We start from the raw sequence: 27,623 nt of genomic DNA, 5'->3' as shown, positions 1-27,623 counted from the left end.
CCAGAGGGCCAGGCTTTTGTGAATTATGCACCGATTTAGCTATTCAGTACTATATGATTCATCATTTCACAAGCCTCCCAGAACAACCAGGAAACAGAAATGATCTGTAAACCCATTTGCTACCAGAACTAGCAGGATGGTTTAAACTACAGCATGTTTGAGACATGCTATATCTATAAATGGAACTTAAGAACGCTTTAGTTCCTCTGGATTAATAATCCTCAAAACATCAGGGAAAAAAAAAAAAAAAATCGAACTGTATTTCACACAAAACTTCAGATACCTCTAAAGACAGGGAAAAGCAAAACAAAACACAACACACACAGACACACACACTTGTTACTTCCAGCCAAATAACAGCAGTTCCTACTTCCAACAGCGCACTACTCCGTGCAAGAGACATTTTGAATTGCATATCAAGGTGTAGTCTGAAACGTTTCATATGAGCTCCACAATTTATGTGGGATTTTCTCCTCCTAACACAAATATCCCAACCTTGTAACAGATAACGCTTCTACCGTACACCATCATGGACTTCGCTTAAGGCAATCTCACATAAACTTGTTCAACAGAACATAGATCACTGTGCAAAGCAGCCAAGGGATTCAGAGTCTGAATTCAAAATAAGTTATTAACTGACAGCTTAAAACACTTGCAGCTAAGGACTATATTTGAGAAATGAGAAAATTTCTGAAAGGATCTTCTAGTAGTGTTTTAGTGTTTGCTGTCAGCAAAAGCAGGTCTCAGAGGAAAGCCATCTCAGAATGGAGAGTGAACCAAGATATACCATCTCTCCCACTGAAAATCTCATATAGGATGCTTGAGAAAAAGAAAACATTCTTCCTGTTTCATTTTTTAATTCCAATCAGCTTCAGTTCAGAGTTTGTCTTACTCTGACTCAGAGTTACTAAACCAGTAGAATCGTTCCAAAAGAAGCTGTAACATAGACAGCTGAGTCTCCAGAAGATGAGACTAGATAAGCCAAGGAAGCCACAGCAGACTCTATACATAAGCCTAAAGAGAAGAAGGTGGCATTAATGAGGAACCTATAAAAAGATAAACTGGAAGCAGAAATAAGTAGATGACATTGCAACTTCTCAGCCTCCTGAATGCAGGACAACAAGAACATGTTTACATGAAAGGGAAGGAAAAAAAAAAAAATCCCCAGTTATAGGGACAGATGAGACCTGACCAACCAAGAGAAATCAGTTTTGTTTGTGCTACACTAACAACAGTTTGTTGATAACTGATAAATGCCAGCCTATGATTCAGATTTTACAGAGTTTGGAAACCAAAGTGACAACACCTGGCAACAGTTTGTATTTGTGGCAAGAAGGATGAGTCCAAGAAGGTCATAGATTAAAACCAGCCTGAGTTTGATGATGGAGATGCTGAAAACAAATGAGGAAATGAGCAAAGAGGAAGAGAGACAACCACAGGTAGAAGCCAAAAGCAAAATATTTGGCAAGGAGAGAAAAATGCATGTCTTCAGCATTAAGTTCACCTGAGACAAGAAGGGAACAAAAGAGTCTCTAGAATTTAGTGAAGGAAAAGAGCTCATCCAGAAAATTACATGTATTCTGTGAAGAAGAGAGACATGGCAAATCTGAGGAAGGAAACAACTAAACAAGGCAGATAAACAAAGGGAAAAATGGGAGACAGGAGTAGCCAAGATGTATTTGTACAAATGGAAATTGCAGAAACCACGCATCTTTTCAATAAATCTCAATAGTATCTGAGACTAGCTAGGCAAGAGCTGATTTTGATGGATTAAAAAAACTTGCAGTTACTGATTCATTATTTCAGAGTGCTTCAACACACGAGCTGAATGAAGGACAGTGTAAGAGAACCAATGGTGCAAAGACATGAGGCAACTACAGCTAGGCTTCAACAGGGTCAAGTGGAGGGACTGAAAATGAGGGCAAAGCCAGCAAGTGGTGTAAAGGAGGGAGAATAAAAATGCAGTAAGAAAGAATGGAAGGAAAAAGAAAAGGGAGAAACAAAGCAATTAAAACTTAACTGTTCTTCTTCATTTCTCAGGTCTAATCAAAGTCTATGGAAAGACTGCTGGTACAGAAATAGGATGTGCATAGCTGCACTGAATTTTCTTAAACCCAGTTACATCCCCAATTGTGATTTCCGTAGATAAAACACCACTGTAAGTAGCTACCACAAGGGCCAGGAAAGAATTTCTTCTCCACCTGCAGATTACAACTGAGTGCTGAAACAGCTGTAGTGGGTATGTTCCCTTTTTCGGAAACACCAGCGACCTGCAACCACCAGAGGGAGTTTTCCAAGCATAACTGCATCAAAATAACCTCCACGAGCTCAAGCCAAGATTAAGATTCCATTGTGCTAATTTGTAAAAACCAATTAAGAAAGTCTATAACTAAAGGGCATACAATCCAAGCAGATAAATTAAAGAGGAAGCAGATGAACTGAGCTTACTTCTCCTAGACTCACACAACAGGTTACCAGTAGAACTAGGAATAAGACCTAAGGCAATGCATTGACATTCAGGGGATTTAACCACTAAAGCATGCTGTCTAGTACAATGAAAATCCTATTAATACTATGTCTGAACTAGGCTTAATTTTTCTACACAGCATGTAAGCAGTTCAATCTCTAAGAGCATCATAAGCCATACTTTCAACAAAACATCAACCTAAAAAAAGAGAAAGCTCAGTTGATTTTCCTATCAAGCTTCTAGATGATTCCATTTCTCCACCACAGCATATAGAAGCACAAATCCATCACTCAAGAAGAGCTTCAAGAGCAAGAGTTCAGGTCACAGCAGGAAAAAAAATAAGAAAGCTAGATCTGTAACTGCTGCTCTTTCCAGACCCTAAAACTGCTCTCAAAGTTGTTATTCACAATGAAGTGGCAGAGTAACTGAGTGGTATAAGGAGTCAGGAGGATTTAGCTCCCATTAGTTCCAGTGATAGTAGTCACAGTCCCGCTTGCAAACAAAAAACTCAGTGCCTGAGCACAAGGGAGTAGTAAAATACAAAGGGCACTGTACAACTGGCTATTACAGCTTCCCTACAGATTGCTTGTTCACAATCCCCCTTGTCCGAGAAGGACTCAGGCTCATTACATAGGAAGAGGGCTACAAGGACACAGGAAATACAGAGAGGAGATTAAAATTGTTCAGCTTGTGTAGCCTAGCAAAACCAAGCCTGACAGGAGAGACGGTGATTATTATCTCTTAACATATATCACGTACAGTAAATGCCAAGATGGAAGAACAATTATTTAGACTCAACAAGGACAGTGCTGTTGCACAAATAGGTATAAACTTGGTGCAATTAAATTTAGGTTGGAAATCACATGACCGTAATAACAGCAAGCTCTGCAGAAAAATCTCTGTGACAGTCAACATGCAACTGTGCATCACACTTCAGAAAAAGCAATCACAGAAGGAAATCTCCAGGGATGGGTTTATCCACTAACACAGCACTGTGCAAGGAAAAGGGGAAAACTGAAAGGACGCCAACAGAAGAAAAGCTTCTGTTGTGCTAGAACCAAAGGTCTTGGGAATACAAAACATGAGCAATCAATTCAAATGAAGAAAACCCCTCTTGCAGATCCTCTAGCTTACCCTGTTAAAAACCGGCAACATCATGTAAAGTTTTTCTTCTTGTTCTTTCTGGGTCATGTGCCTTGGAGGATGACAGAGCTCTGTGAAGAGGCGACGAAGATGCATCAAGCCCAGCGCATTATCCTGGGGGCTACACTCCTCCTGCCGTGGCCGGCCCATGATCCGCTTCACCATATTCATCTTGACTGACTTCTGGAAGCTCCCTCGTATCCTGTTCAGAAAGGAAAACATACTTAGTACAACAGATTCAGGCATTATTCCATCAAAGCCTTAAAATACATAGCACTCTCACAGCACCACACTGCAGTTAAGAGCATTAGCTAATTTTACATGCCAGGCATTGATTAGTGCGTGCCTGGAGGATTTACAGCCAACAACCTGAAACAGGAAAACATCCAATACTCTTCAGCACAAAGCGCATCTGACCAGGCTTCAAACACTGCAAAACACTTTGATACTTTTTATTAGATGACTTTCATAATTCCTTGATGCATCTTCTACAGCATTTACAGAAGTGTTACCTACATATTCCCCAAATAATTCTAGAATAAAAATCAGTACCAGTTATATACTTTAATATCTAATTGAACAAGACATTCAAACTTATTCAGAGATCGATTTGCTTTATCATACAGAGGCATGCTTAAATTTTTTCCTGACTTCCTTATGGCAAATAGACAGAATCACAGAGTGGTTAAAGGTGGAAGGGACCTCTGGAGGTCATCTGGTCCAACCCTACTGCTCAAGCAGGGACACCAAGAGCTGGTTGCCGAGGACCACATCTAGATGGCTTTTGAATATCTCCAAGACAAGGCTATCCAATGGAGCTACCATTCAACTCACAACTCAGCTGATAGGTCTGCAAAGAACACACCTCTGTCTACTCCCTCCTGAAGCACCAGAAACTTGTTTTAGAATCACAGAATTGTTTGGGTTGGAAGTGACACCTCTAAAGATCATCTTTTCCAGGTGATGGCAGGGCAGTTGAAGTCCCCTGGCAAAATCAGGGCCCGCAAGTGTGATTTGGACCCCATCCCCCAAGCTCATTAGTTTAAAGAATGATCCACTAAATCGGCCAATCTGCCAGCCAAGATTCTCTTTCCTCTTCCAGGTAGGTAGATCCCATCTCTCCTCAATAATCTGTATTTATTGAAGAACATCCGTTGATCACAGAAACTAAAGCCCAGCTGATGACACCAGCCACAAAGCCAGGTGTTGATCTGCATGATGTGTCCACCTCTGCCTGCATCCCTATCTCTCTGACTGCCACGATAGAGTATTACTTGGGCCCTTGTTCCCTTCACTCATGCCCCCAGGGCTCTGAAGTTCTGCTTGATCTTGATCACGTTCTGCTTTACTGTGTCACTAGTGCCTACATGTTTTAAAACATCTCACAGATATGACACAGAGTCTGTATTTAGCCCTGTGCTAGTCTCCACAACAACATGGACCAAATCTTCTGAAGGCAAAAGTATTTATGTCTATCAAGCAGGGCCTTGCACAAGAGTTGAGAGGGTCAGAGCAGATAAATCCTTCGACACACATACCCAACTGGACACTGGCAAAAGATACTACTGTCATAACTACATTCAAGTAAGGGAAGGACTAAGGGAGAAACAAGGAAAGAGTCTGAGTTCCACATACGAAGTTAGGGAGACCAACAATGAAACACACCATGGAATTGGAATACCGACCTACCTCTCATTGCTTAAGGGCAGTTGAAAAACCAAAGGTCAGTAACAGCTATAAAAATTACTCAAGGGTAGAAAATGTTTCACAGCAAGAAACTTTAAGAAACTAATCTATTTAAATTATCGAAAACAGAGGTTATCATGAAGGGTCAATCATTGAAGGAAGAAGTGATGGTTCCAAAGGCGCTATGATCAGAATAATGGAGGGAAAATACCCATTACTGAAGAACTTAAACCCAGAAATTAAGTTGTGAGAAAACACAGTAGTTGGTTGCTAAGGCCAGGAAAATACCACAAGCTACAAACAAGGACTACATTTTTAAAACTGAAGATAATTACCCAGCAGTAAGAAGCATCAACATAAGAAACATATTCTCTCATTAATCCAAGATGAAATATCCTGCTGGAATGTGTTCATAAAACAGCATTTAACTAACATGCAAGAAAAATTAGGAACTGATGCTGATGTTTTGGTACAACACAAAAAATCAATTTATGAAACAAGAAGTTAAAAAAAAAAAAAAGCTAAGCTAATGTACAAGACAGCAACTCAGCCAATGCTGAAAATCTGCATTGGCTTTTCACATTTGAAAAAAAAATAAAAAGGAAACAAAACTGGATGTCATCCTTGAGGGTATTATCTCTAAAAAATAACACAGGTAACAGACTTGAAATCTGCATGTTTTATGCAGTTAAAAATGAAACAGCACGGTTTCTGGAGGCATTTCTTCCATAAACCCACATCTTTTCCCAAACTCTTCTGCTTGGGAACCCTACTCTCACTGTAATAACATGTAAACTAACAGAAACACACAGCAGAATACCACATTTGAGCTCAAAGAGCCAAAACTTCAATGTCTAAGCAGCAGAAAAAAGTTTCTATTTTCTTTTTCACAGTATCTTTTAAGGACCATATTTTAAGTTTCTTTTTATGATTCATAAAACGCTGAGAACTCTAAATCCAACGCCCAAATTGCATGTTGTCCAGGTGTCCATCGCTGCTGCAGATTTTTGCTAGTGTAGCCAATGTTTTTTTTAAATCCCATTGCTTTATTCACCTTAAGCGCACTCCTACAACAGGAATTTGCAGTGTGTCAGCCACACAGTTGTAGTTCTAGATCTGACAATTTTCTTCTAGTTGGAGAAGTCGAAATAAATGCTACGCACTATTTTCCCAGTGTACTGGGAGCCTACTGGGATGGCTTCTCCAAAATGTGATCCATTAACCTCCTCTGGGGAAGTTTTAACCCAGAGGGATGACAAATGCAGAGAACAATTAAAGCAGTCCTCACTTTCTCAACATGGTCATGGTATCTCCTGCCTGTTTCCCAGTACAACCACATATTCAACCTCAACGTAAGAGATGGGGCAAAGAAGACGGAGGAATGGATGTAACATCATGTAAATAACACCCAATTTTACAAATTTTCAGACTTCTGTCCCAAAGATGTTCCTGCAATGCTCAGAAAAATCTTCCTAGAAGACACTGTTCCAGGAATATCCCTTACTGTGATGCATTAACTTCCTTGATGTTTTTCACAGGTATGGAGTCCACGTGGCACTGGACAAAGTGAAGATGGGGCTAAGAACACTGACATGTCCACGTGAAGACCTTTGCCGTATATCGTGCTTTTCTTCAATCATGTTACCTGCCCTCTTGATTAGCTTTTTCTGGCAGTGTTTTCCACTCATTCTCAGTCCTCAGAATCATGCAAAGTCCACCCTCAGTTCCACTGCAGGGCAAGTCAAATGTACGCAGTATGTTAATTTTAAGCAGAGCAGATACTACTCATGGAATTATTCCAGAGTTGAGTCCTGCTGTGTTTCTGTCCTATTAGAAAATAGACTGGGATGGGCTCCATGCAACATCATCCAAAATACTTTGTACATGAAATCTGAAAGAATTTCTGCAATTTTTTTTTTCCCAGTCCAAAACCAGTGATATTTTGTCTTATTGCCACAGCACAAACTATCAGTGGAAATAAAAAGAAGAGAGCTGCGGGCTCTTGGAACTCCAGTGTTAAGCCCAAATCTTAAGCAAGTGAGAAGGATTATTCATGTTTTACAGGAGGTAAAGCCTCCTCATTGTAAATCTCTGAACCAGAACTTACTTCTCCTAAGAAAACACTGAGATGCTTAAGACCATGGGGGAAAAGAAACAACAGCAAACCAACAAACAAAACAAACCCAAGACCACAAAAACAAACAAACCACCACCACAAACACAAACCAAAGACCACCACCAAATCTAAAATCTTTGGAGGAACAATACATTAGAAATGCTACACTACTTCACTGACTGAAACGACAGTGGTATGTTGCTACTACGTACCGTATAAATATTTTGACTCACAAGTGACAGGCACATGGTTTATGAGAAGGGTTGAAGCAGCTGGACCCATTGCACCCATTTTCTGCTACTTGAACTAAAAAGGTGAATTAACGGCAGTTGCATATAATCATGCGCTCTATGGACCAAAACTAAATAAGACACTCGACCAGTAAATTTCAAACATGCACAGACAGCAACAGTAAAAATGCTGCTCTTGTTTTCTTCTAGTGGTAGAAGTAAAAAGTCTCCAAGCAAAGAGACATGAAGAAAGCCATAAAGGCACAGCATGAGCATTTTTACATGAACAACCCCTTCATATTCTTCAACTGGCTGTAAGACAGTTGCACATTTTCACGTTAGCATAAGTGGGGCTGACCCATTTGAGCAGCTCTGATATAAACCCATTCAGCAAGTCCTCCATTTTTCCATTAAATTTATACAGGAATCCGACAAGAGGAACTAAGGGGGTTCTCAAGACGTTTCACTGGAGTTAGTGCAAGAGACAAAATCTACTGTTTAAGATAATATTTTGAAGTGTTTTCTACTGTTAGTGGAAACTGTTAGACAAATGGTCATGGACTACTTACAAAATACCAACAACTTACAAATCTTGAAAGACAGACACTGCAAGAAAAACATAACACACATACAATCATAAACACAAGTTAGGGTATGATAATGTACAGGTAAAACTACCAGAGCTATCAAAACATTTGTGAAGAAAAAAGTAGACAGAAGCTGCATGAAACACACTTATTTTTACAATAGCTATTATAGGTCCAAGCTGTGCATTTAGTTCCAAAAGGGTGTTATTTAAATAAGCAGCTAGGCAATTAATCTGCTTAATAATTACAGTCACAAGTGTTTCTCCAGGCACCATCCTGGCGTTGCATCAGCAGTTTAGCAGTGAAACAGGATACAATTTGTTTCTTTGCAGATTATAATGAGACACCAGCACACACCTCCACACCAGCTATGTCAGGAAAATGAAACTTAGGGGAAGTCTCACTGCTAACAAGGAATCACAGAAATTCATTGTGATCAGTAGATTCCACACCTGTTATTTCTTTCCTGATTTTAAGGGTCCCTGCCCATGTAGTTTTAACTAACATTCCAAAGATGATGATATGCAGTATTAAAAAAGACCTTATTTGGCCTTCAAAAGAAACAATAGAGAGCTGTTACAGGGCAGATACACATCCATTTGTGCTTGGAACTGAACAGGAATAATAAATTCCCTTTGTAGCCAAAAACACCAGCAGGGGGGGAAGTGAAGAAAACAACTACTGCCTCCCATTTCCTCTCCTCCCCAACCAAAAAAACAACTGCTTGCACTCAAAGAAAATCAGGCACAAGGAAGCTGTGCTGTGTGTGCTGTGATGGCTGAAAAAAGCAGCCATCAGCTCTCCCAGACAGACTTAACCAGCATGTGCTCATTTGGGGAATTTTGCCTAGTCCCTCTAAGTCAGGACTAGGAGTAAAGCGAGCGTGCTGACTCAGTAATAAAAGCAACTGTTCCTGTATTAAGTTTTCCTCTTGTTAAACAGCTAGTCAGCTGGTTACAACAGGAAATGTTTCACTGAGAAATCCTCCCAAGAGGAAAACACCATCAACTCCCACTCCAATTTTGTATTACAAATTATAATTAATTAAGAAAGGTGTGCAGGCAAGGAATAGTAAGGTTGCACTGTTATTTCAGAGGTTGTTTTGTTGTCATGAGTTTTGCTTGTTTGGTTGTTTTTTTTTTTCCTGTTTTTTTTTTTTTTTTTCCTTTTGCACTGAAACATTTTAAAACTTAGCTCAAGAAAGCTTATGTTATCACCTGAAAGCTTAACCTTCTCTTCTTTAGATTAAGTGCAGAGATCAACCTAATGAAATACTGTTTGTTTTGACATGTTGAAGAGATGCTTACAGAGGTGTCTTTCAGTGCACAGGAAGTGTCCAAACTGGAGAATTCAATTTCTTTAACCTCTGGAGAAAAAAAAAAAAAAGCAAGCCTTGCTACCCTCATGTTTTTCCTGTTTGCTGAACTCAAATCAGACCAGCACTTAAGGATACAATTCCTTTGTCACTTGCAATGTTAGAAATGCTATTCTTACACTTAGCCTGACATTAGTATCTTGGCATCACTGGAAACAAATATTCTTAATACTCCAACAAATATGAAGAACTTAAGTAACCCGTTAGCAAGAAAAATACAGATACAAAGCACAGACCATCAGTCTTCTTTCCAGGTCCACTTCCCACAAATTATTCATGATAATGACACATAAAAGCAAGTGCTGATAGAGTAGATTTCCTGTGGTTTGTACCTTCTTGAAGGTTAATGTTTTATATTCCATGAAAGAGAAGGACAACAATTAAATAAGTGATACTTTTGCCCTATGCTGCAGAGATGGATGAAAGCTGTCTCACTAAACAACGATAATGCATTTATTCCTTACTTAGCATTGAGTTAAATGAAACGTAACTTCAGTTATATCAAGCTTTTGCACTTTATTTTGTTCAAATAAGACAGTAAAGTACTGTGTTTTACTTCTGCATATAGTCCGTTTTTTTCCAACTTACTAGTCTTATGTCTAGGAAGATAAGTCTACTGTTGCATTTTCTAATTCTTTAATTAATAACCACAAAATCCTACTTCTCAAAATCCTACTTCCAGTACTTTAATAAAATATTTCCAAGGTACAAAGATTTCTTCCACCACCTCCAGAAGTCCATAAAATAAAGTATTAAATCCTACCACAGCTGAAAACAGTATGCAGTACTTCTCCAAACCACAGTACCACGTTGCATCAATCTTCTTCCCTTCTATTTCTGTACACGAAGAGCACAGACAACTTCAAGATCTAAGTGCAGGCCCACCATCCATTATGCCCTTGCAACTGAAGCACCTACATCAGCTTTATTTTTAGTGCAATAGCACAGAACAACAGTTACCTAACAAGAAGGGCTACTGATGCACATTTGGAGGTAAAGGATGTGATTAAAGTCACTGATCACAGATGTTTAGGGATGGTGCCCAAATCTCCCAGCTTTAGCAAATGGCAAGGAGCTACAAGTCAGTTTTACAGAGAGCGAGGAAGGGACAGCGCACGAGGGAGCACACACAGGTGCTGCCTTTTCCTAGCAGGAGCAAAACTGTCCATGTAGCAGCTAGAATGTGATTTTTTTTGCTGGATGCTGGTAAAATTGCTTCCTACATTTTTTTTGGCTTACATTAGGATGTGTCACCAGCACATATATAATTCTCAATACCACTTTTCTTCAAGCAAGTCTTTAGCAAGACTTAGGACTCCCATTTTTCAGCTCAGTAATAAATTACTAGTCAAGCTAAAGAACTATAAATGCCCAAAAGGAAAAAGCAAGAAAGCTCAAATATAGGCTAGAGTGACCACACATGCCCATTTAAGGTTTCTGCCTTTGCATTTTTTACTCCTTTCTAAACTGAAATGAAATATGAATTCTCATTTCATCTTGAACTACCATACACTACACCATGAGAAACAACAAGTAATTCCGCATTTGTAAGCACTTGAATAGATACATTTAAAAGTTTAAAAGTTGCTTTTGAAAAACATCAGGGAAATTTCACAATTTTCACATTTCAGAAGCCAAATAGCACATAATAAGTATTGTATCCATGTCCAAATAAGAGGTGCCGAAAATCTCATCTCCACTCCTAAAGCTACCTTAACTCTACATTTAATTGCTGGATTCTACACAACTTCACTTGTGATTTTCAATGCAAAGTCTTTAATCAGCTCATGTGCACATAAACACAAGTTTGATCTCCAAAACCCAGTTTGGATTTGGTAGCCATAAAGGAAGTCAGAAATTCCATACCTCAAACTGTTTGCTCGACAGCACCTCCTAAAGTTGGAAAAAAAAAAAAAAAAGGTAGTATTTACACCTTAAGTTTTTTAACTATTTCTGCAAGGCCAAATATATTGCCAATGCAGGGCTAAGGACCAAATAAAACTCTTCATGTGTCAAAGCTTTTCTGCTTTAGGAGATGAGGAGTGGTTGCTCCAGAAAAAGAAAAAATCCTACCGTGTTTCATTAACCCTAATCATCGGTTACAGCAAAGATCAAAGTAGTGGCTCTATATAAGTATTATCTTAGAAAGCAGAGACTTGCATTAACATGTTCAGTTGGTTCATTCATAGACATTCAGGCTCTGAGAAGCTATTTGCTCATGCCTGTGCAATCACACCACTATGGCATTTGTTTCTCCCCTTTGACCTGTTCCAATATGGTCTGAAGATGGCAATCCAGTCCTGACTGCAACGAAGTCCAAACTAGTTCTAAGCACAGAACTCATCCTCTCAAGACCTCAAAGAGTGCAAATGACCCTATTTATGAGAGAAATGTGGTAACTGGGGAGACAAAAATATGTGCAACACAAAAAACCCGGCAGGCGGAACGAAAATGTAAACTGGCTGGAGCACAGACAAAAGATAACAGCAAAAATATGAGATATTTATCTACTGACAGGTATTTTTGGAACCCTCTCACTTATAGGAAAATTGTGCCCAGTAAATTAACAAGAATAACAGAGAATAAAAGCTCTCTTTTTCATGTTTTCAATTTGGATAGATTATAAACACAGCAGATTACTTTTGGAAACTAAAATTTATGGGATCGGTGTTAACCTGTAATTTTGTAACCCGACACTCTTGGACGATTTGGAATGACCCCAATTCACACCTGCTAGCTGGCAAGGCAAAAGAAAAGCAAACTCACATTATTCTGCAAACCTCACTTACTACTGTATTGGAGGGAAGCAAACACTGAAACATCATTCTAGTTTAAACATGCGCTGGAAGAATTGAAATGTCTCTGAAACATATGCACCTCAGCAAAACCATTTGAAATGGAAGAATGCATAGATTATTTGGTATCAGAAATATTACACCAAAAGCTTATAAAGCAACTAAACCGGTTTAATTAACAATGTGTACTATTAGTGCCCACTAACCAGATACCCAATTATGAAAAGAGTGAAGCCATGCAGTGTCAGAAGTTCTCTGAATACTGTAGAATGCTATAAAGACAGGTAAAAACTGGCTAAAAAAGAGCTAATTAACGAGTTCTTACTACGTTCTGTGGTAAAATATCTTGAGCATCTTTGAATGCTGTTTCTTGGGGGTTTTGTTTGTTTTCAAAAGGCCTGAATAAACTGATTTGCATTAACTGGACAAACCAAATGCCAGTTACAGCCTGTCAGGAATAGAGCAGAACTGAAATTTTACTTTGCCAACCTGAACTGCAGAGCAATGACTAAATCATGCCATTCAGAAGAGGAAATGCTGCTAAGAAGCCCTTTAAAAAAAAGGGGGGGGAAGGGGATAAAATAAACAAAAAAGCAAAATAATCTGGGATCTGAAGATGAAGTGTGTACCCTTGATTGGCATGCAGATATCAACAAAGCCGTAGAGAAAAAACTGCTCCAGCAGGTGGCTCTTGCGTTAGTAGTAAACAAGCAAAGTAAGAAAGCCTTCCTAGAGAAGCTGATCTCCTAGAATTAACAATGAGCCCTGTACTAAAACACAATAGTCCCAAAGAACATGTTCAGTAACGACAATAGCGAGCCTAAGCACAGTTCCGATCCAGTTAGCTGAAAAGGTCACCAGATCTTTTTCAAAGGAGAATGGTATTACACAAAGCAGGTCCATGCTTCTTGTGGTGGTGTTTTTTCTTCCCAACAGCAATCTAAAGCATCAAGTTCCTCCATCCATATAAAACAGCCATTTATACTCTCAAACATTTCTTCTGCCTTCAGGAAATTTACATATGAAAGAGTAAGTAGAAGCCCGTTACCTGTAAAATTTGTCTCCATAGAGCTGCCCTTGTTTCTAACAACCTAAATGAGAAAAACAACAAAATGATCCTACCAGTACATGTTGGCTGATGTAATAAAATTCGCCTCTCTGCTACCATCTAGTCAGAAAGAGTGAAACAGCAGAGCATCATCATTAAACCTCTGGTCACAAATGCTTGTTTATTTTGAAAATAATAGGGACTAAATAAGGGTGAATGATCACAACCTTTTAAGTTGTGTGTCCATACTACTCCTAATTGCAAAATACAACGAAACAGCTCAAGACCTTGTAGTTACCAATGCAGACCAGAGATGTATAGAAAAGCAGGAGAAACACTTGCATACACATCATTACTGTCTCTAAAAGACAATAAAGAATCTATACCAACTGCTGCATTATTCTGTTGGGTGTTCGCAGCCAACAGGGAGGTGCTGAATTTGACCACCCCCTACACATCCCAGGTCAAGGCCTCTTTATAAACACCCACGGGCAATCTGGGCACCGTGGACAATGGCAGTGAAGGGACTACCTGTGAAGTGACTTTTCTCAGATGGAGTTGCCCTACACTGAAACTAGGACAGCACAAAGACATCATCACAAAGACATCCACTGAGCTCCAGTGGAACCGCGTGCTGGCCACGTCACAGCAGGCACATTGCCTCTGGGAAAAACAGTAAAGATCCCTCTGTTTCACCTAAGCAAGTATTGTAAGGATGGGGGAAAAACATTATCTTCACAGCCTCCCTCTCTTCTGCTCCTCCTCCTCCTCTCTGTTGCCTGGCAGAGTCAACAGAAGATCCTCTTGGGATGACAGTCACAAATTGCAGACAAAGGCAACTCGACCCTTCTCAGTCTCCAGTTTTCAAACACCTGTGGACTTTGGGTGGAGCTAGACTTCACCCTGGGCTCCCAGCCCCATCTTTGGATACAGACTCCCCACACTGCACATGGAGATGCTTCTCAGGAGCCTGGCATGTAGTGAAGAGTAAAGACAGAATGGCTGATTGTGAATCCTTCCTCACAGAAACCAGCTCTAGCTCCCCATGCTGCTGCTCCCAGATGGCCAGGTAGAGGCTGTCAGCAGGTGACCAGGCTTGCAGGGGAAGGCTGGAACAGAACCACGGCAGGATACAGCTCTTCTGATTTAGGAGGACCCCATAACAGCCACAGAATTTCCTTCTCCCAGCAGCAAACATGTCAGACAAATGACTGAACAGAAGAAGAAAAACCCACACCAAGCAAAACCCCCACAAACACAAACCTACAAAGAAGATTAAAACTGTGGACTTTTGAAGCAATAGTAACTGCTTGAGTAAAAGCATTCCTCCACATTTCCCCGGTTCTTCAAACGAAGTAATGAGCACTGCTGAAAGTCTTCCTGGTGCTCGTTAGCACACTTATTAAATGAGCCAAGTGGGTGTAGATATTCTTGAACATTAAAGTTGGTGTTTCTCATACAGGGAGAAAGCTGCAACCTCTTCAAAAATCCACGCTTATTCAGTTTACTTTTCATTGCCAGTAGTGGGGTTGGTGTATGTATCATTTACCAGAACTACATTCAAAACTATTTTTGTTTTCCTCTCCATTACCCATGTTATACTCTTGCTTGGCAATAATGCCAAAATGAAAGTTATATTTCACAGTGAATAAATGCTTTCTCGACACAAGTTTATGCAGTGTACTGCAAGATTAAATAAGACAGCTAGAAATCCTTCAAAAGTGAACTTATCTTATTCAAAGAAAAAATGAAGACTACAGCACTCAAGAGCAGCAAATTACTATTTTAACATGATGCTTTTTTCTTCAACTTTGTTTCATTTCCGAGAACATTTTCTAATATAAGCTGATATGACGCTTGCTTCACAGCAGAACTACTGCACTTTAGAACAGGCTCATATTAGCTGTATTTTGAAAACTATGCACATGACAAACTAAAAACAAGTATTTTCTTCCTTAGGTAGAATAACAAATGTAATCTACCTATTTTTCACTTATTCTGCATGGTCAGCATCCTAAACACAGTAAATTATGCACAGTTACATTACTTACCTACATACCACTATTTTTTAACTAAATCTCAGCTCATCCTTTGGTCCAGTTTCTCTTTGTAACAACAAGTACAACTCCAGAAGAGGCTGACAACAAGAAGTACAACTTCACAGAAGCTAGTCATATAATTAAATGTTAGTCTGGGGGCAGGGGAGAAAGTATCATGCAAAGAAACATAAGTAGTTTTTATTAATTTAATTCTCATCCTACCTCGAATTCTTGAAGTTCAGGGCAAGCATCTTAGTTTTCAAATCCTCTCTCTGTAAGATATTACTAGCAGGAGACGGCAAGCTTCTCTGCCCACAAGCCGCTGCCAGCCCGCCGTTCACAAACACCCTCCTGGCAGTCAGGCGACCTCCCGAGCTTTGCGCCGCCATCCCCGGCGCCGGCTGTACCAGTGCCCAGACTGGTTTGACTGCGCAGCCCAGCTGGTCCCTTCCACATGGACACAGGGCACGTTCGCTGCGGGAAGGGGAGGAACCGCAAAGCTGGAGGGAAAGGGTTCCTCTGCCTGCCTTATAACACCAAGGCCACAGTAACCATACAGATGCTTTTCAGAAAATAAATCAAAATCGTACATGCAGCAGAGCAAGATGAAAAACTGTATGCTAGAGTAAAATGACATCTGGTCTGCAACACAGTCACTGCAAATGAGAATGATGCATCACAGCTTACAAATGAAGTTGTAGGGCAACATTTTTCCTGCTTTTCTTATCTCATAGAAAAGTAAATTTGTTTAAGTTTCAGTTACAATAGGCCTAATTAGCCTGGAAAAATAAAAGGTGTACAAGACACACTTCTTACCAGAATCTAGATCAGATGCAATGTGGGTTTTCCTACCTTTAAGTTTTCTGCCTTTTTTAAAGCAGTGTTTACTACTATAGTTTGCAATGCTATTTTCATGCCCAGCACCATACGATATAGAACAGCTGGATCAGATCAATACTGTGTGCTGTTTTGGTTTTTGTTTTGTTGTTGCGAGTTGATTGGTTTTGTGTGTACGTTTTGGTTTGTGTTTGGGGTTTTTGTGTGGCTGGTTTTTTGTTGTTTGTTTTTTTTTTTTTTTTTTAATAACAACAACTATTCAGAAACGGTAGGATTTCCCAAGGAAATCTATTATCAATAATTATGGTTGCTCACATGTTATGTCTCCCCACTATACTAGCCTACTTCTCCAGTAATATTCAAAAGGTACAGAAAACAAATTTGGATTGAAGCTGCAGCTCCTTGAAAAAAGTTCTCCCAGTGATACAGAAGGATGCTCAAATGAGTACGGTGCCCACTGCTTTTTAACTAAATTTATCCCAGAAAATAGCCTGAACACTCACATAGTAAAAGCATAACTACTGAAGAAGAATTTATTCCCATTCTCCCCTTGATTCATCTACACATACACATGCCAAAGAAATATCCTTCCTTGCTGGAAGAAAGAACATCGACAAAAAGAAGGAAAAACAAAAACCAAAAAACAAAAAACACAAGAAAGAAAGACAGTAATTGCATATCAAATGGGCTGCAATGTCATTTACAGCTACAGAAATTACTTACTAGTAATTTATTACAAGTCCTGGCAGAGCATCTGTGAAAGTGCATGGACTCACTCAGCATCCTGCAGCGTGCTTGCCCATTCCTGCACGCAAAGAACCTGGGGAGACAACTTGTTCTCCACAGGTGAGAAAACATGAGTCCTTCAACACCACCCCTGTTCTCCAGTTTTGTGTCCCTTTTAAGCTTTAACAGTAAGCAGTGCACAGAATGCGGATAACTACTCGTGTTTTTTTAACACAAACACAATTCAATAAACAGACTAAAACACAGCAAGATGTTGCTAAACACATTCAAAATAGGTAAATAAATGCTCAATGCTAGGATTTAATTGCAAAAGTACCACAGCAAAGGCTTCTTCTCTTATACATCCATATACTACTTTACATCTTTACCATACATTCCTTTCTTTAATTTGCTTTTACTTCTCTGTCAGAAGTTGCAGATATTTCCTCAGGTACGCACTCCAGGTTGCTCCATCTGGGAACAAGGCTGAGCAAAAGAGGAAGGTGTGTTTGGGCTTTCTACATCAACTTGTTTGATAATAGCCATTATTTGAACAAAGAAAGGATGCTCTAAAAGCTGAGTAATTTACACAGAGCTCTAAGAGGAGTTTCAGGTACCTGAAGTAAAGGTTAAAGGTTCAAGCACTGTTACATATTACATAAAATGCATAAGCAAAGAGACACACATTCAGGATAGCAACAGCCTTCGGCACAAGTGTGTATTCTGCATGTACAAAAGTAACCGTGCAGTCAGGGCTGACTTCACGCTTGCTACCAAGTGCAAGAGAGGGGCATCATTCAAAAGAGCAAATGGTTCCACTGACAAATTGCAGAGAGGCAACAAAGCCAACTTAGCAGCAAAGATGCATTTCAGTGTAAGGTACAGGGAATCACACAGCAGCTGTACATTTCCTATTAGAGGAAGTATTTATGCAAGGGTTCCAAATCAGAGGACTAAATAGAATATGTAGAAAGATACACATCTTTACCACAGGATGAAATTCCATCATCCTGAACCATGGAGCAAAGCAGAGAGTAGTAGGCTTTTGCTAGCACTTCTCTCGTGCAGGTATTATTGGGGTGACTTTCTTGTCTTCCCTTTTTATTTTAATTAAAAAAAGGTGACCTTTTGGCAACACTGAAGAGCAAAGAGTAATTCTAACAAATTCTCACTGCAATACAGCCAGATGGCAGCCCGCCTCTCCATTGTTATTTCCTCACCTTTAAAAATTGCTGCACGTCAGTGCTTTATCTTCCAGCACTTTGAACAGTTATTCCTGCATCTACAGGAATATGCCTTTGAGATTTCTCCCAGGCAGCTTTTTGAAGTTGTAATCAAACACGAGAAAGGTTTACTGTGCCTCCAGTTTGTTCCAATTCATGGAATCTAGAGTCTTTCCAAGGGACTGCCTAAGGCTCACCTTTCACAGGCTATCACTTATCAGTAGTAGCTCTTCCAATACCCTCTCTATTTGGGATACAAGATGGGGCATGAAGGATAATTAACAGCATTCCTGTTATTCCAATTATACCCTTGGTGCACCAGGTCTCTGTTGTTAAGGTGCACCTATTATCAACTTAATTTGTAGTTTTGCTAGAAAAATATTTACTATGATACCAAAAAGCAAGAGTCATACTCCGAGATGTTGGGAAAACAGTAGCAGGAATACAGAACCAGAGAGCAGCATCTCCACAGAATTAAACTCAATGGAGATAATTTTTCCCTCACTATATTTGACATCTATAAGAGACTATTGCAGATGGGAACATGTCAAAGGGAGTTTCAGGCATCCATCTATCACTAGCAAACGTTATTGACTTAGTGTGAAATACTGGTGCTTACCTCCAAGGGAGCCAGCAAATTAATCTTACACAATTACCTGACAACTATGGAAAATGCATTGTGTACTCAAAAGCAAAGTACACAAACATCCCTTTCTATCACAGGATAGCAGTATGTCAGACTTCTCTAACAGCATCCCAGACACCAATTATTCCTGTATTTCATATGTTATTCTACGAAAGCTCTTAAAAAAATATGGTCACTCTCCCCTGCTTGTATATTTTCTCTCTGTGGCAGACCAAAGAAACTGCCACCAACAAACATTAGTGCAAAGTCCTGGAAGGAAAAAGGCTTGAGGTGCTGAGGGAAGCACTGGTAACACCTCCAGCAACCTAGCAAAAAAGATACAGAAGTTATTTTTTCCTCGCGTATCTTCAATAAGCCAAACATAATGAACCCCTCAAGCACTGCTTCTCCCTCCCCACACTTCCACCCTTCCTGAACCTCAAGCAGAAAGCAGTGCAGGTTTCAGCCTGTGCACACAGAAACACAGAATGAGAAGAGGGGCTACAGGGACTGTCTGTCCTCAGCTTCCAGGGTCCAGATAAGCTGCTTTAGCTGCATGATGGAGACCAAAGAGAGGGAGGCAGCCCTGTTGTCAGCTGCCTAAATGGATCTGTTCCTGTGCCAGCAATGGCCAGCAGCCTGCAAGAGCACCTGCCTGCTCCACAGTGCCCACCGCCTGCTCCACTCTGGCACAAGAGGAAAATCCTGGGACTTCCCAAGAGCATTGCTAACCTTCCACATGTGTATCCTGGTTGTGTCCTAAGACCTCAAATCCAGATACACCATTTTTAAAGATTAGAACCACCTGCATTGAAGCACGAGGTTTCAGTGCTATAATTTACTAAAGGATAGAAAAGTACCAAAAAAAAAAAAAAAAAAAAAAAAAAAAAAAAAAAAAAAAGAGTTGGAAGAGGTCATCCAGCTCACCAAGCTCAATATACTAAGGTAATATACACTGACTGAGTTACTGTGGTAAAGCAAGCAAACAAGCGTCAGGTGACTCACGTCAACCAAACACACAAAAATACCGAGCCTACCACAATTACAAAGTCAAACACCTTAATATGCACCCTTTATGGTGCCCATACCACCTGCTCCCAAACCGACATAATCTGCACATGTTGTAAGCAGACTCTACTACATCATCTAAATCAGGGATGTGACTACTGATAAATCCAGGGACAGCAAGATAATACAGAAGCCTACTTCAAATGCCTTTCCAGGTGACCCCGAATCACTGTTAACTGCTCCACTGAACCACCTTTAATAAATTTTGCTCCTGCAGTACAGTGATTTAAGGAAAATCCTATTGAAGAAAAAAACCCAGCAAACCAACCACCACACAATACTACATGTATTACATTCCAAAGGATAATTTTCAAAACCGTATAAATTTCAAGTCTCATCACTTCAAGCCCTTCCCTCTCTTATGCAGTAATCCAATCCATCTGTCACAGAAGCAAATTAATCAGCTTGATACAATTTCCTCCCTGACAAATTCATGTTGGTTGGCTGTCTTCCCTTATCTCACTATCTTCTGTGTGTATATAAACTGCACCACAACTTTTACTATTACCCTTGTAGCTTCAGGTAAGTCATGCCACAGCTGGAAAGAAACTCAACACAGCCCCACAGAGAGCCTGACCAAATAAAACACAGCAGGTTCAGGTCAGAAAGGAATGTAACCACAGCAGCACTAAACCCAGGCTAATAACATCTACTAGTTCTTGCATGTTCTCAGAACTGGAAGAACAGGATACATACAACGCCAAGCAAGTACTACCATAAGTATCTGAAGAGCAGATCATGATACTAACAAGACAGTCTTCGCAGATCCACAAAAGAGTATGTATTCAACAGTCTGCTTTAAACTGCTTTTATTAAGTCAAGATGGAGACTAACAAGAGAGGAGATGAGCCTTTCATTTTTTTTTTAATTCTCCATAAAGTAGAATATATAAAAAAAAAAAACAAACCCCTAAACATGACAGTTTGAAGGGAGCAAGTTATTTTTCTATGAAGGTAGAAGAAGGCATATTTCTATCAAACTCACTTGTGGACAGATATTTTTTTTTTATTAATAAATAAAACATAGACTAAAGAAGGAGCATAGAGCTAAAATGAAAGCATTGATGTTGAAATGCAGGATTTCATAGAGAAGGATGTCTTTTGGGGTTTTTAGAAGTGATACCTCCCTTGAACATTTTGCAACTCTCAGTTTCACATCAAATAAGATAAAGATGGTGAGAACATATTAATAACTAAAGCTCTCCATAAGAAATGACACCACTTACAACAACAGTTGTTAAGCTCTACGTGCCTCAAAGAGTGACGCCAAGTAGCACTTCATTGCACTAACAGGTCTTTTTCCATTGGGTCACCTCATTACTTTCTGTCTCCATGGCATGCTACAGCATTTTTTTTCCATGGTGAGTTTTTGTTTTGTTGTTTTTGTTTGTTTGTTTGCTTTTTTCTCCAAAAGGGTCTATATGTTAAAGGGTGTACTAGCAAAGCCTGGGCATTACTCTTCAGTAGCTAAACTATATAAATATATATCTGTGCATTTAGAGTAAGCTAACAAAGATCAGAAATTATTTACAACAACCAGACAGGTCTAATAGATTTTTAGCTCAACTGCCACTATAGAAATTCACTTCTTTGCCTAGGAGTACTTCAATATACCTACCTCATCTACCACCCCTTCATCCATTTTACTTGCTACATTCATTTTGTACCAGCAAAACAAAGCAATACTGAATTTAATAGTTATATGAGCTTTTTTGACTTCACTAGTTAGGAAGAAACACGTCAGGTGATATATCCACTTAACCCTCTTTAGCATAGCAAAAAAGGTAAAAGTAAATTAGACTGAATGTTCTACTTGCAAGAGGAGGCCTCTCGTAGCCCAGAAAATTTGCAGCAGGACTATACAGCTATCAGAAAAAACACTCACAGCAAGTCCAGCTTGTACAAAATCCAAAGAAACTAGAATATAAAGCCAAAATACAGGTCACCTGAGGCAAAAGTAGAGATAACTACCTTTGTGTGGATACAGAATGGACCTCCTTGCAGCCTGTCATTCTACTGAAAAGTGGGAGTATTCTTCTCTCAAAGTAAAGATGAGAGACTTGAAGAGCTCAAAAAATAACCATACATTATGATACTTCTCGCTTTTTGTTTTTAAACCTAACAATTAAAACCCCAAAGATTATCTCAGCTTGACCATTGAACATGCAGGGCATCACACAACTTTCTGTGATCACATAGCTCTCTATTTCTACAGCATCTAAATAATAAACAAAACTCTAAATTTTGTTTAAGTTGAGCAATTTTAAATTGACTGTGTTCTGGCTGTGCCTGAATAAGCTCTCTGTGACAGGCAAATGAACTGCCTCACACAGACGCTACAGAGTGTGCCAATTACAAATCAAAAGGTAATTTCTACAAAAGCTCTTAAGTGTCCACGTCACTAACCTCTACAGCATTCCCGGCATCAGGGCAAACAGCTTCAAGAGAACAGGGCCCATTCCTTTTTGATGTTTCTCTTCAACACCAAAGCTGTTCTTTCACTAGGTAAAGTAAAAGGGAAAAAGGTTAGAATATAAATGTGACAATAAAACCACAGAGCTTTGCAATTTTGAAACAGAAGTCACTCCAACAACTGGACTTCTTTTAAGTAGCTCCTGGAAAAGGAGCTGTAGCAAACTAGAAATCAACACACAGCATTAAGCTTAAACAAGCATTATCTTCCCAATTAAATTATACTCATTGAGAGCACATGAACTGCTACAAGAGCTACTATAAAGTGCAAGCCTGGTAATTAATGCACTGACAGCCTGTGATGAGCAAGAGCATCCCTCCAAGGAACCATGTGATTTCTCATAATTACAGCAGGGGAAAAAGAAATAATCTGTGTTGATCCCAACCCAGCTGAGCAACTGAGATGTTACTGAATGCGCCTGGTTTTCCCTGGCCTCTTCCCTAGTTTTTCTGCCTATTTTATCAGAGTTATAAAGTGCTTACATTAGAATTTACAACCGGATGCACACAAGCCAACAAGGGGCAGCGAGTCTGAGCTCACTTGAGCACGACTCCATGAACCCATCACAACAAGATTCTCCAGCTAACCCAAGTCAAGCAGCAGAGGCAGCAAACGCAGCGCTATTCACTGCTGTGGCTGGCAAACAGGTAGGTGAAATGCTGCACCTCAGTTAACCAGCCTTGAGATGGCTGGTTATTACCTTACCTCTGACTCCCAGTCTGCCCCATTCAGGGCAAGTAGTTCAAGCGCTCCTGCACAATAGTGCACTATATGGAACAGACATACCGAAAGCAACTGGGAAAACTTTATAAGACAATTCACATCATTTGTTGTTTTATTATTTTGTACATAGGAGGAGCAGGGGAAATTTTAGTGGGGCAAAGCCACACAGGTTAAAAAGAAAGCAACACAGTATCATAGTAGCCTGGAAAGGCTTTGTGAGAGATGGCAGTAATGTGACAAACCTTCTCAAAGAGATTTTGCAGCACTTAATAAAAGCATTTTGCTACAACATTGTTGTCTGCACTAAAAACTTAAGTAACTTGCTGGCAAGTGCAGGAATTGAGCATTGACAGTTAAAGCAAGAAATCCTCTTTTAACTCCATCTTCTATGACCATAAAATCCTCTGACACTCCTAGAATGGGGAGGGGAAGTCAACTAACAACATATGACATTCAGGATTCTCAAGAGTTTTTAAATTGTGTTTATTTTGTTGTAAGACTCAGGGCCCTTGCTTGTTGAATAAGCCCTACTTTTACAAGGAACACTCTTATTTTAATCTAGGAAATTGGAAAAGGCATCTACACAGCAAACTAGAAAATATATACCAACGCCCACCCAGTACACAGGAGGATGGGCTAACAAGTTCAATTTCCAGAGCGATCCATTCACTCAGGTGCTTCATTTGGTCATCCCACTTGCGTTCTCAACAGCATCTTCAGTATTTCAGCTCCTGGCCTCTCCTGCCCACAAGCCATGCAGCACCTGCTTACAATTATTTTCTCAGATTACTTGCAGGAACCCACCTGCAGTGGTCATCATAACTAAAATAAACTAGATAAACTGAGAGCAGCAGATATTCCAGAATCCAGCCTCACTTGTGTTGCTGCATCCATGCCCATGATTTAAGTGATATCTTACACACTTCCCTGCCAGAACCAAAATTTCACACCAGGCCTGGGTGGCCCATACTGCAATGAAGAATCATCAAGCCCAGAGAATCACCTGATGGTGTCCTCACCTTATTCAACACAACGTCCCTCTGGCCCTGCTTATGAAAGGCCTCCAGCCTCCGCTTCTACCCACCCCATCTCCCCTCACCTTCATGACACCGTCACAAAACTTTTTGTGTGGAAAAGTAAGGAGTGAGCAGCTGGTACCACACACTGTGTGTGTACGTGGTGTGTGAAGCCACAAAAATCACACTGCAAAACACAGAAATGCAAGAAGTAGGATGAGCACTTTTATTTTTACCTCTACAGACACAAGTAAATATTTAGACTAAGAGGATGAACAAACAGACCATATATTAGGAACAGCTCAGCACTACACCTCAACATGAGTAGAGAATTTTGGTTTCTGCTACCTTCAATTGCATTTCACTCTATTAAGAACTTTTTGTATCACCAATTTCTCAGATTCAAAATGATAGATTTTTTATTTTTAAATACAGACAATGGAAGTCTCACGTATGGGCTCCAAATCAGATCAGACTGTGATTAAGCCAAACTTAATTAACACTGTATTTGCAAAGCTCAAGTGACCAGTTATACCACAAGTACTCAAAACACACAGTCTTACTTGTGCAGAAATCAAAGGGTAGCACCAGCTTCTTCTCCAGCTAAAACTATAAAAACATCATTAGGAAGTGAAACCCTGACAACAGCTTGCAATCTTCTTTCAAACATGTTATTTACTTGGTCTAATAGAAACTAGCTGCAGTAAAAAGAACGAATGTTGTGGGAACACCAAGGAACCATGCCTCCAAACCAGGTCCTTTAGGACCCAAACCATCTAGTTTATCTATATTCCCACAGTACACTTGGAACACCTTGTCTCTAAGTCTCGATTCCCTTACATTTATCCCACTTCCATATTTTTTGTTAGGGTCACAACAGCTTGAGAAAGACCTCATCAAAAGTGTCAGCACAAAACGAGTTGGTTTGACTTGTAGTCTCAAAACCAGTTAACACAGGAGATGCTGTTTAAACACAGTTAACAAGAATGAATTGCCTTCCTTGGTGCCAAAAATAAACCACCCCTACTTTACTTCTATCAGCCAATGCCTAGCATTGCCCAAGCTCAAGTTCTTCCTGTGGTCATCAGCTGAGTTGCCAAAAGTGGCTGCAAAGCCAGCAGCATGCAAAAAACTTTCAACTTGACAACCCTCAGTATCCCAAAAGACTGAGATCCTTCAAAGAAATGCAACTAAACTAAGCATTAAAATAGCTGAGTTTTGAACCCAGTGATTGCAACAGCTAAACTCTGGAAGCAGCCAAGACAGTTCAAGTTAATCCAGTGCCCTTGTGTGCCCCTGCCTAATGAAGGCTCAGAAGCATCCCATGACACGGGAAGCAGAAATGGCAGCTAGCCTCTGTCTTCCTGACTATGCTACACTTGGACAAAAACGCTGCTGCAAGTTCTGAGAAAGGGGAACCCTTGCTGGAGAGTGCCAAGGGGGTGGCACAGCTTGGTTACCTCCCACTTAATCAAGTCTCTGCTCTAGAGGAGAAACTCCTCTGAGAAATACACTGGCATGTTCAACGCTGAAAACAAAACTTGTACCCTTAGTGCTCGAGGAAAGGATCTATGTTTTCCAACAAATTAAGACTATCCAGAGGCAGCCAAAACCCCAAATGGAAGAGGAGCACACCGAAGAACCAAACTACCAATTTCAGATTAGATGTCTCCTCACAACCATTTCAAAAGCTTATCGAGTGGCAATTACCTCTTGAAAAAAATAAATGACACGTAACAAACTTCATCTCCGTGACCCACCACTGACCTCTGGCAGCAGCCACATCCATTATTCTCCAGAAACCAAGTGTCATTCAGCAAACAAATTTCAGTCACCAAAACCACCCCCACCCATGCCTTACATAAAGCTCCCTGCTGCACTGAAGGGCTTTCTCTCCTTCAAAGAGCTAGAACACATCATCTGCAACTATGTTTTCAAAACATAATATCACAGTGGCCAACTTGAGCATGACCCATAAAAACACAAGAGGCACCTCACGGTAGTTACCATCCATCAAGTTCAGACATTTTCTTTTTCCTATCTACCAGCATTCCTTGAAGAGTTTGTTTACGTAGTTTGTACAATTACATAAAATTATAAAAATATTTCTTCCATCAGATGAAGAAAAGCTATTTTTTTCAACTGGGTCAGCATATATTTTATAATATCTGCACTTTTTATTAGAAACATCTTAGTTTTGTTAAGATAAAGGATATAACCAACTAAACTTTGATGACTACTACTAATCCAAACATTCTTATTCAGAATTCACAGTATCACAGTATGTTTGGGATTGGAAGGGACCTCAAAAGATCATCTAGTCCAATCCCCCTGCTGGAGCAGGAACGCCTAGGTGAGGTCGCACAGGAACATGTCCAGGCGGGTTTTGAATGTCTCCAGAGAAGGAGACTCCACAACCCCCCTGGGCAGCCTGTTCCAGTGCTCTGTCACCCTCACTGAGAAGTGTTTTTTTCTCAAATTTAAGTGGAACCTCTTGTGTTCCAGCTTGATCCCATTACCCCTTGTCCTATCATTGTTTGCCACCGAGAAGAGCCTGGCTCCATCCTTGTGGCACTCACCCTTTACATATTCATAAATATTAATGAGGTCACCCCTCAGGCTCCTCTTCTCCAAACTAAAGAGACCCAGCTCCCTCAGCCTTTTTTCGTAAGGGAGATGCTCCACTCCCTTAATCAACTTTGTTGCCCTACGCTGGACCCTCTCCAGCAGTTCCCTGTCCTTCTTGAACTGAGGGGCCAGAACTGGACACAATATTCCAGATGTGGTCTCACCAGGGTGGAGTAGAGTGAAAGGAGGACCTCTCTCGATCTACTAACCACCCCCCTTGTAATACACCCCAGGATGCCATTGGCCTTCCTGGCCACAAGGGCACAGTGCTGACTCATGGTCATCCTGTTGTCCACCAGGACCCCCAGGTCCCTTTCCCCTACACTGCTCTCTAATATGTAATTTCCCAGCCTATATTGGAACCTGGGGTTGTTCCTGCCCAGATGCAGGACTCTACACTTTCCCTTGTTAAATTTCATCAGGTTATTCCCCACCCAACTCTCCAGCCTGTCCAGATCCCGCTGGATGGCAGCACAGCCTTCTGGTGTGTCAGCCACTCCTCCCAGCTTAGTGTCATCAGAAGCTGATAAGCTTAAATCCATTTTTAATAATACATTTGTATGATTTGAATAATTTCTCTTAGCTGTCCTTCCTTTTTGGTTCTTGTCATTTAAACAATTTGCTTGCTGTAACATAAAACATTTGCACTCCTGCATCCCACTAAGTATTCCACCAGAAGTTTTAGTTATGACTCTCTTTTTATTTCAGCTGAATACCTCAGTACTTCTAGGCATTGTTTCTAGAGTTTAACAAATCAAATAGAATTTGCTTGTTGCCCTCACCAGACATTCCACAAAAAGTGCTGAATAAACTCGCAGC

General features: G+C 40.2%; 1 protein-coding gene across 7 annotated transcripts in view; it reads right to left on the bottom strand.

The window, feature by feature from the left end:
* Window positions 1-27,623, bottom strand: part of WDFY3 (WD repeat and FYVE domain containing 3) — a 169,651-nt gene that overhangs the window by 114,691 nt on the left and 27,337 nt on the right. For 2 of the 7 annotated variants that reach the window (XM_065061871.1, XM_065061872.1), the window contains exons 2-3: window positions 22,371-22,465; window positions 3,602-3,812 (exon numbers count right to left, since the gene is read on the bottom strand). In XM_065061871.1, the coding sequence (XP_064917943.1) occupies window positions 3,602-3,781 (180 nt within the window). In that variant the 5' untranslated portion in view covers window positions 3,782-3,812; window positions 22,371-22,465. Of the gene's footprint in view, window positions 1-3,601; window positions 3,813-15,708; window positions 15,913-22,370; window positions 22,466-27,623 lie in introns of those variants that run through there. The other 5 variants (XM_021296729.2, XM_021296731.2, XM_021296728.2 and 2 more) reach the window with 4 other exon arrangements.

This window comes from Columba livia, chromosome 4 (assembly GCF_036013475.1).
Source record: "Columba livia isolate bColLiv1 breed racing homer chromosome 4, bColLiv1.pat.W.v2, whole genome shotgun sequence".
Classification (NCBI taxonomy): Eukaryota; Metazoa; Chordata; class Aves; order Columbiformes; family Columbidae; genus Columba; species Columba livia.
Note: the sequence above shows the minus strand (reverse complement) of the source record. Positions and strands in the feature narration are given on the sequence as shown.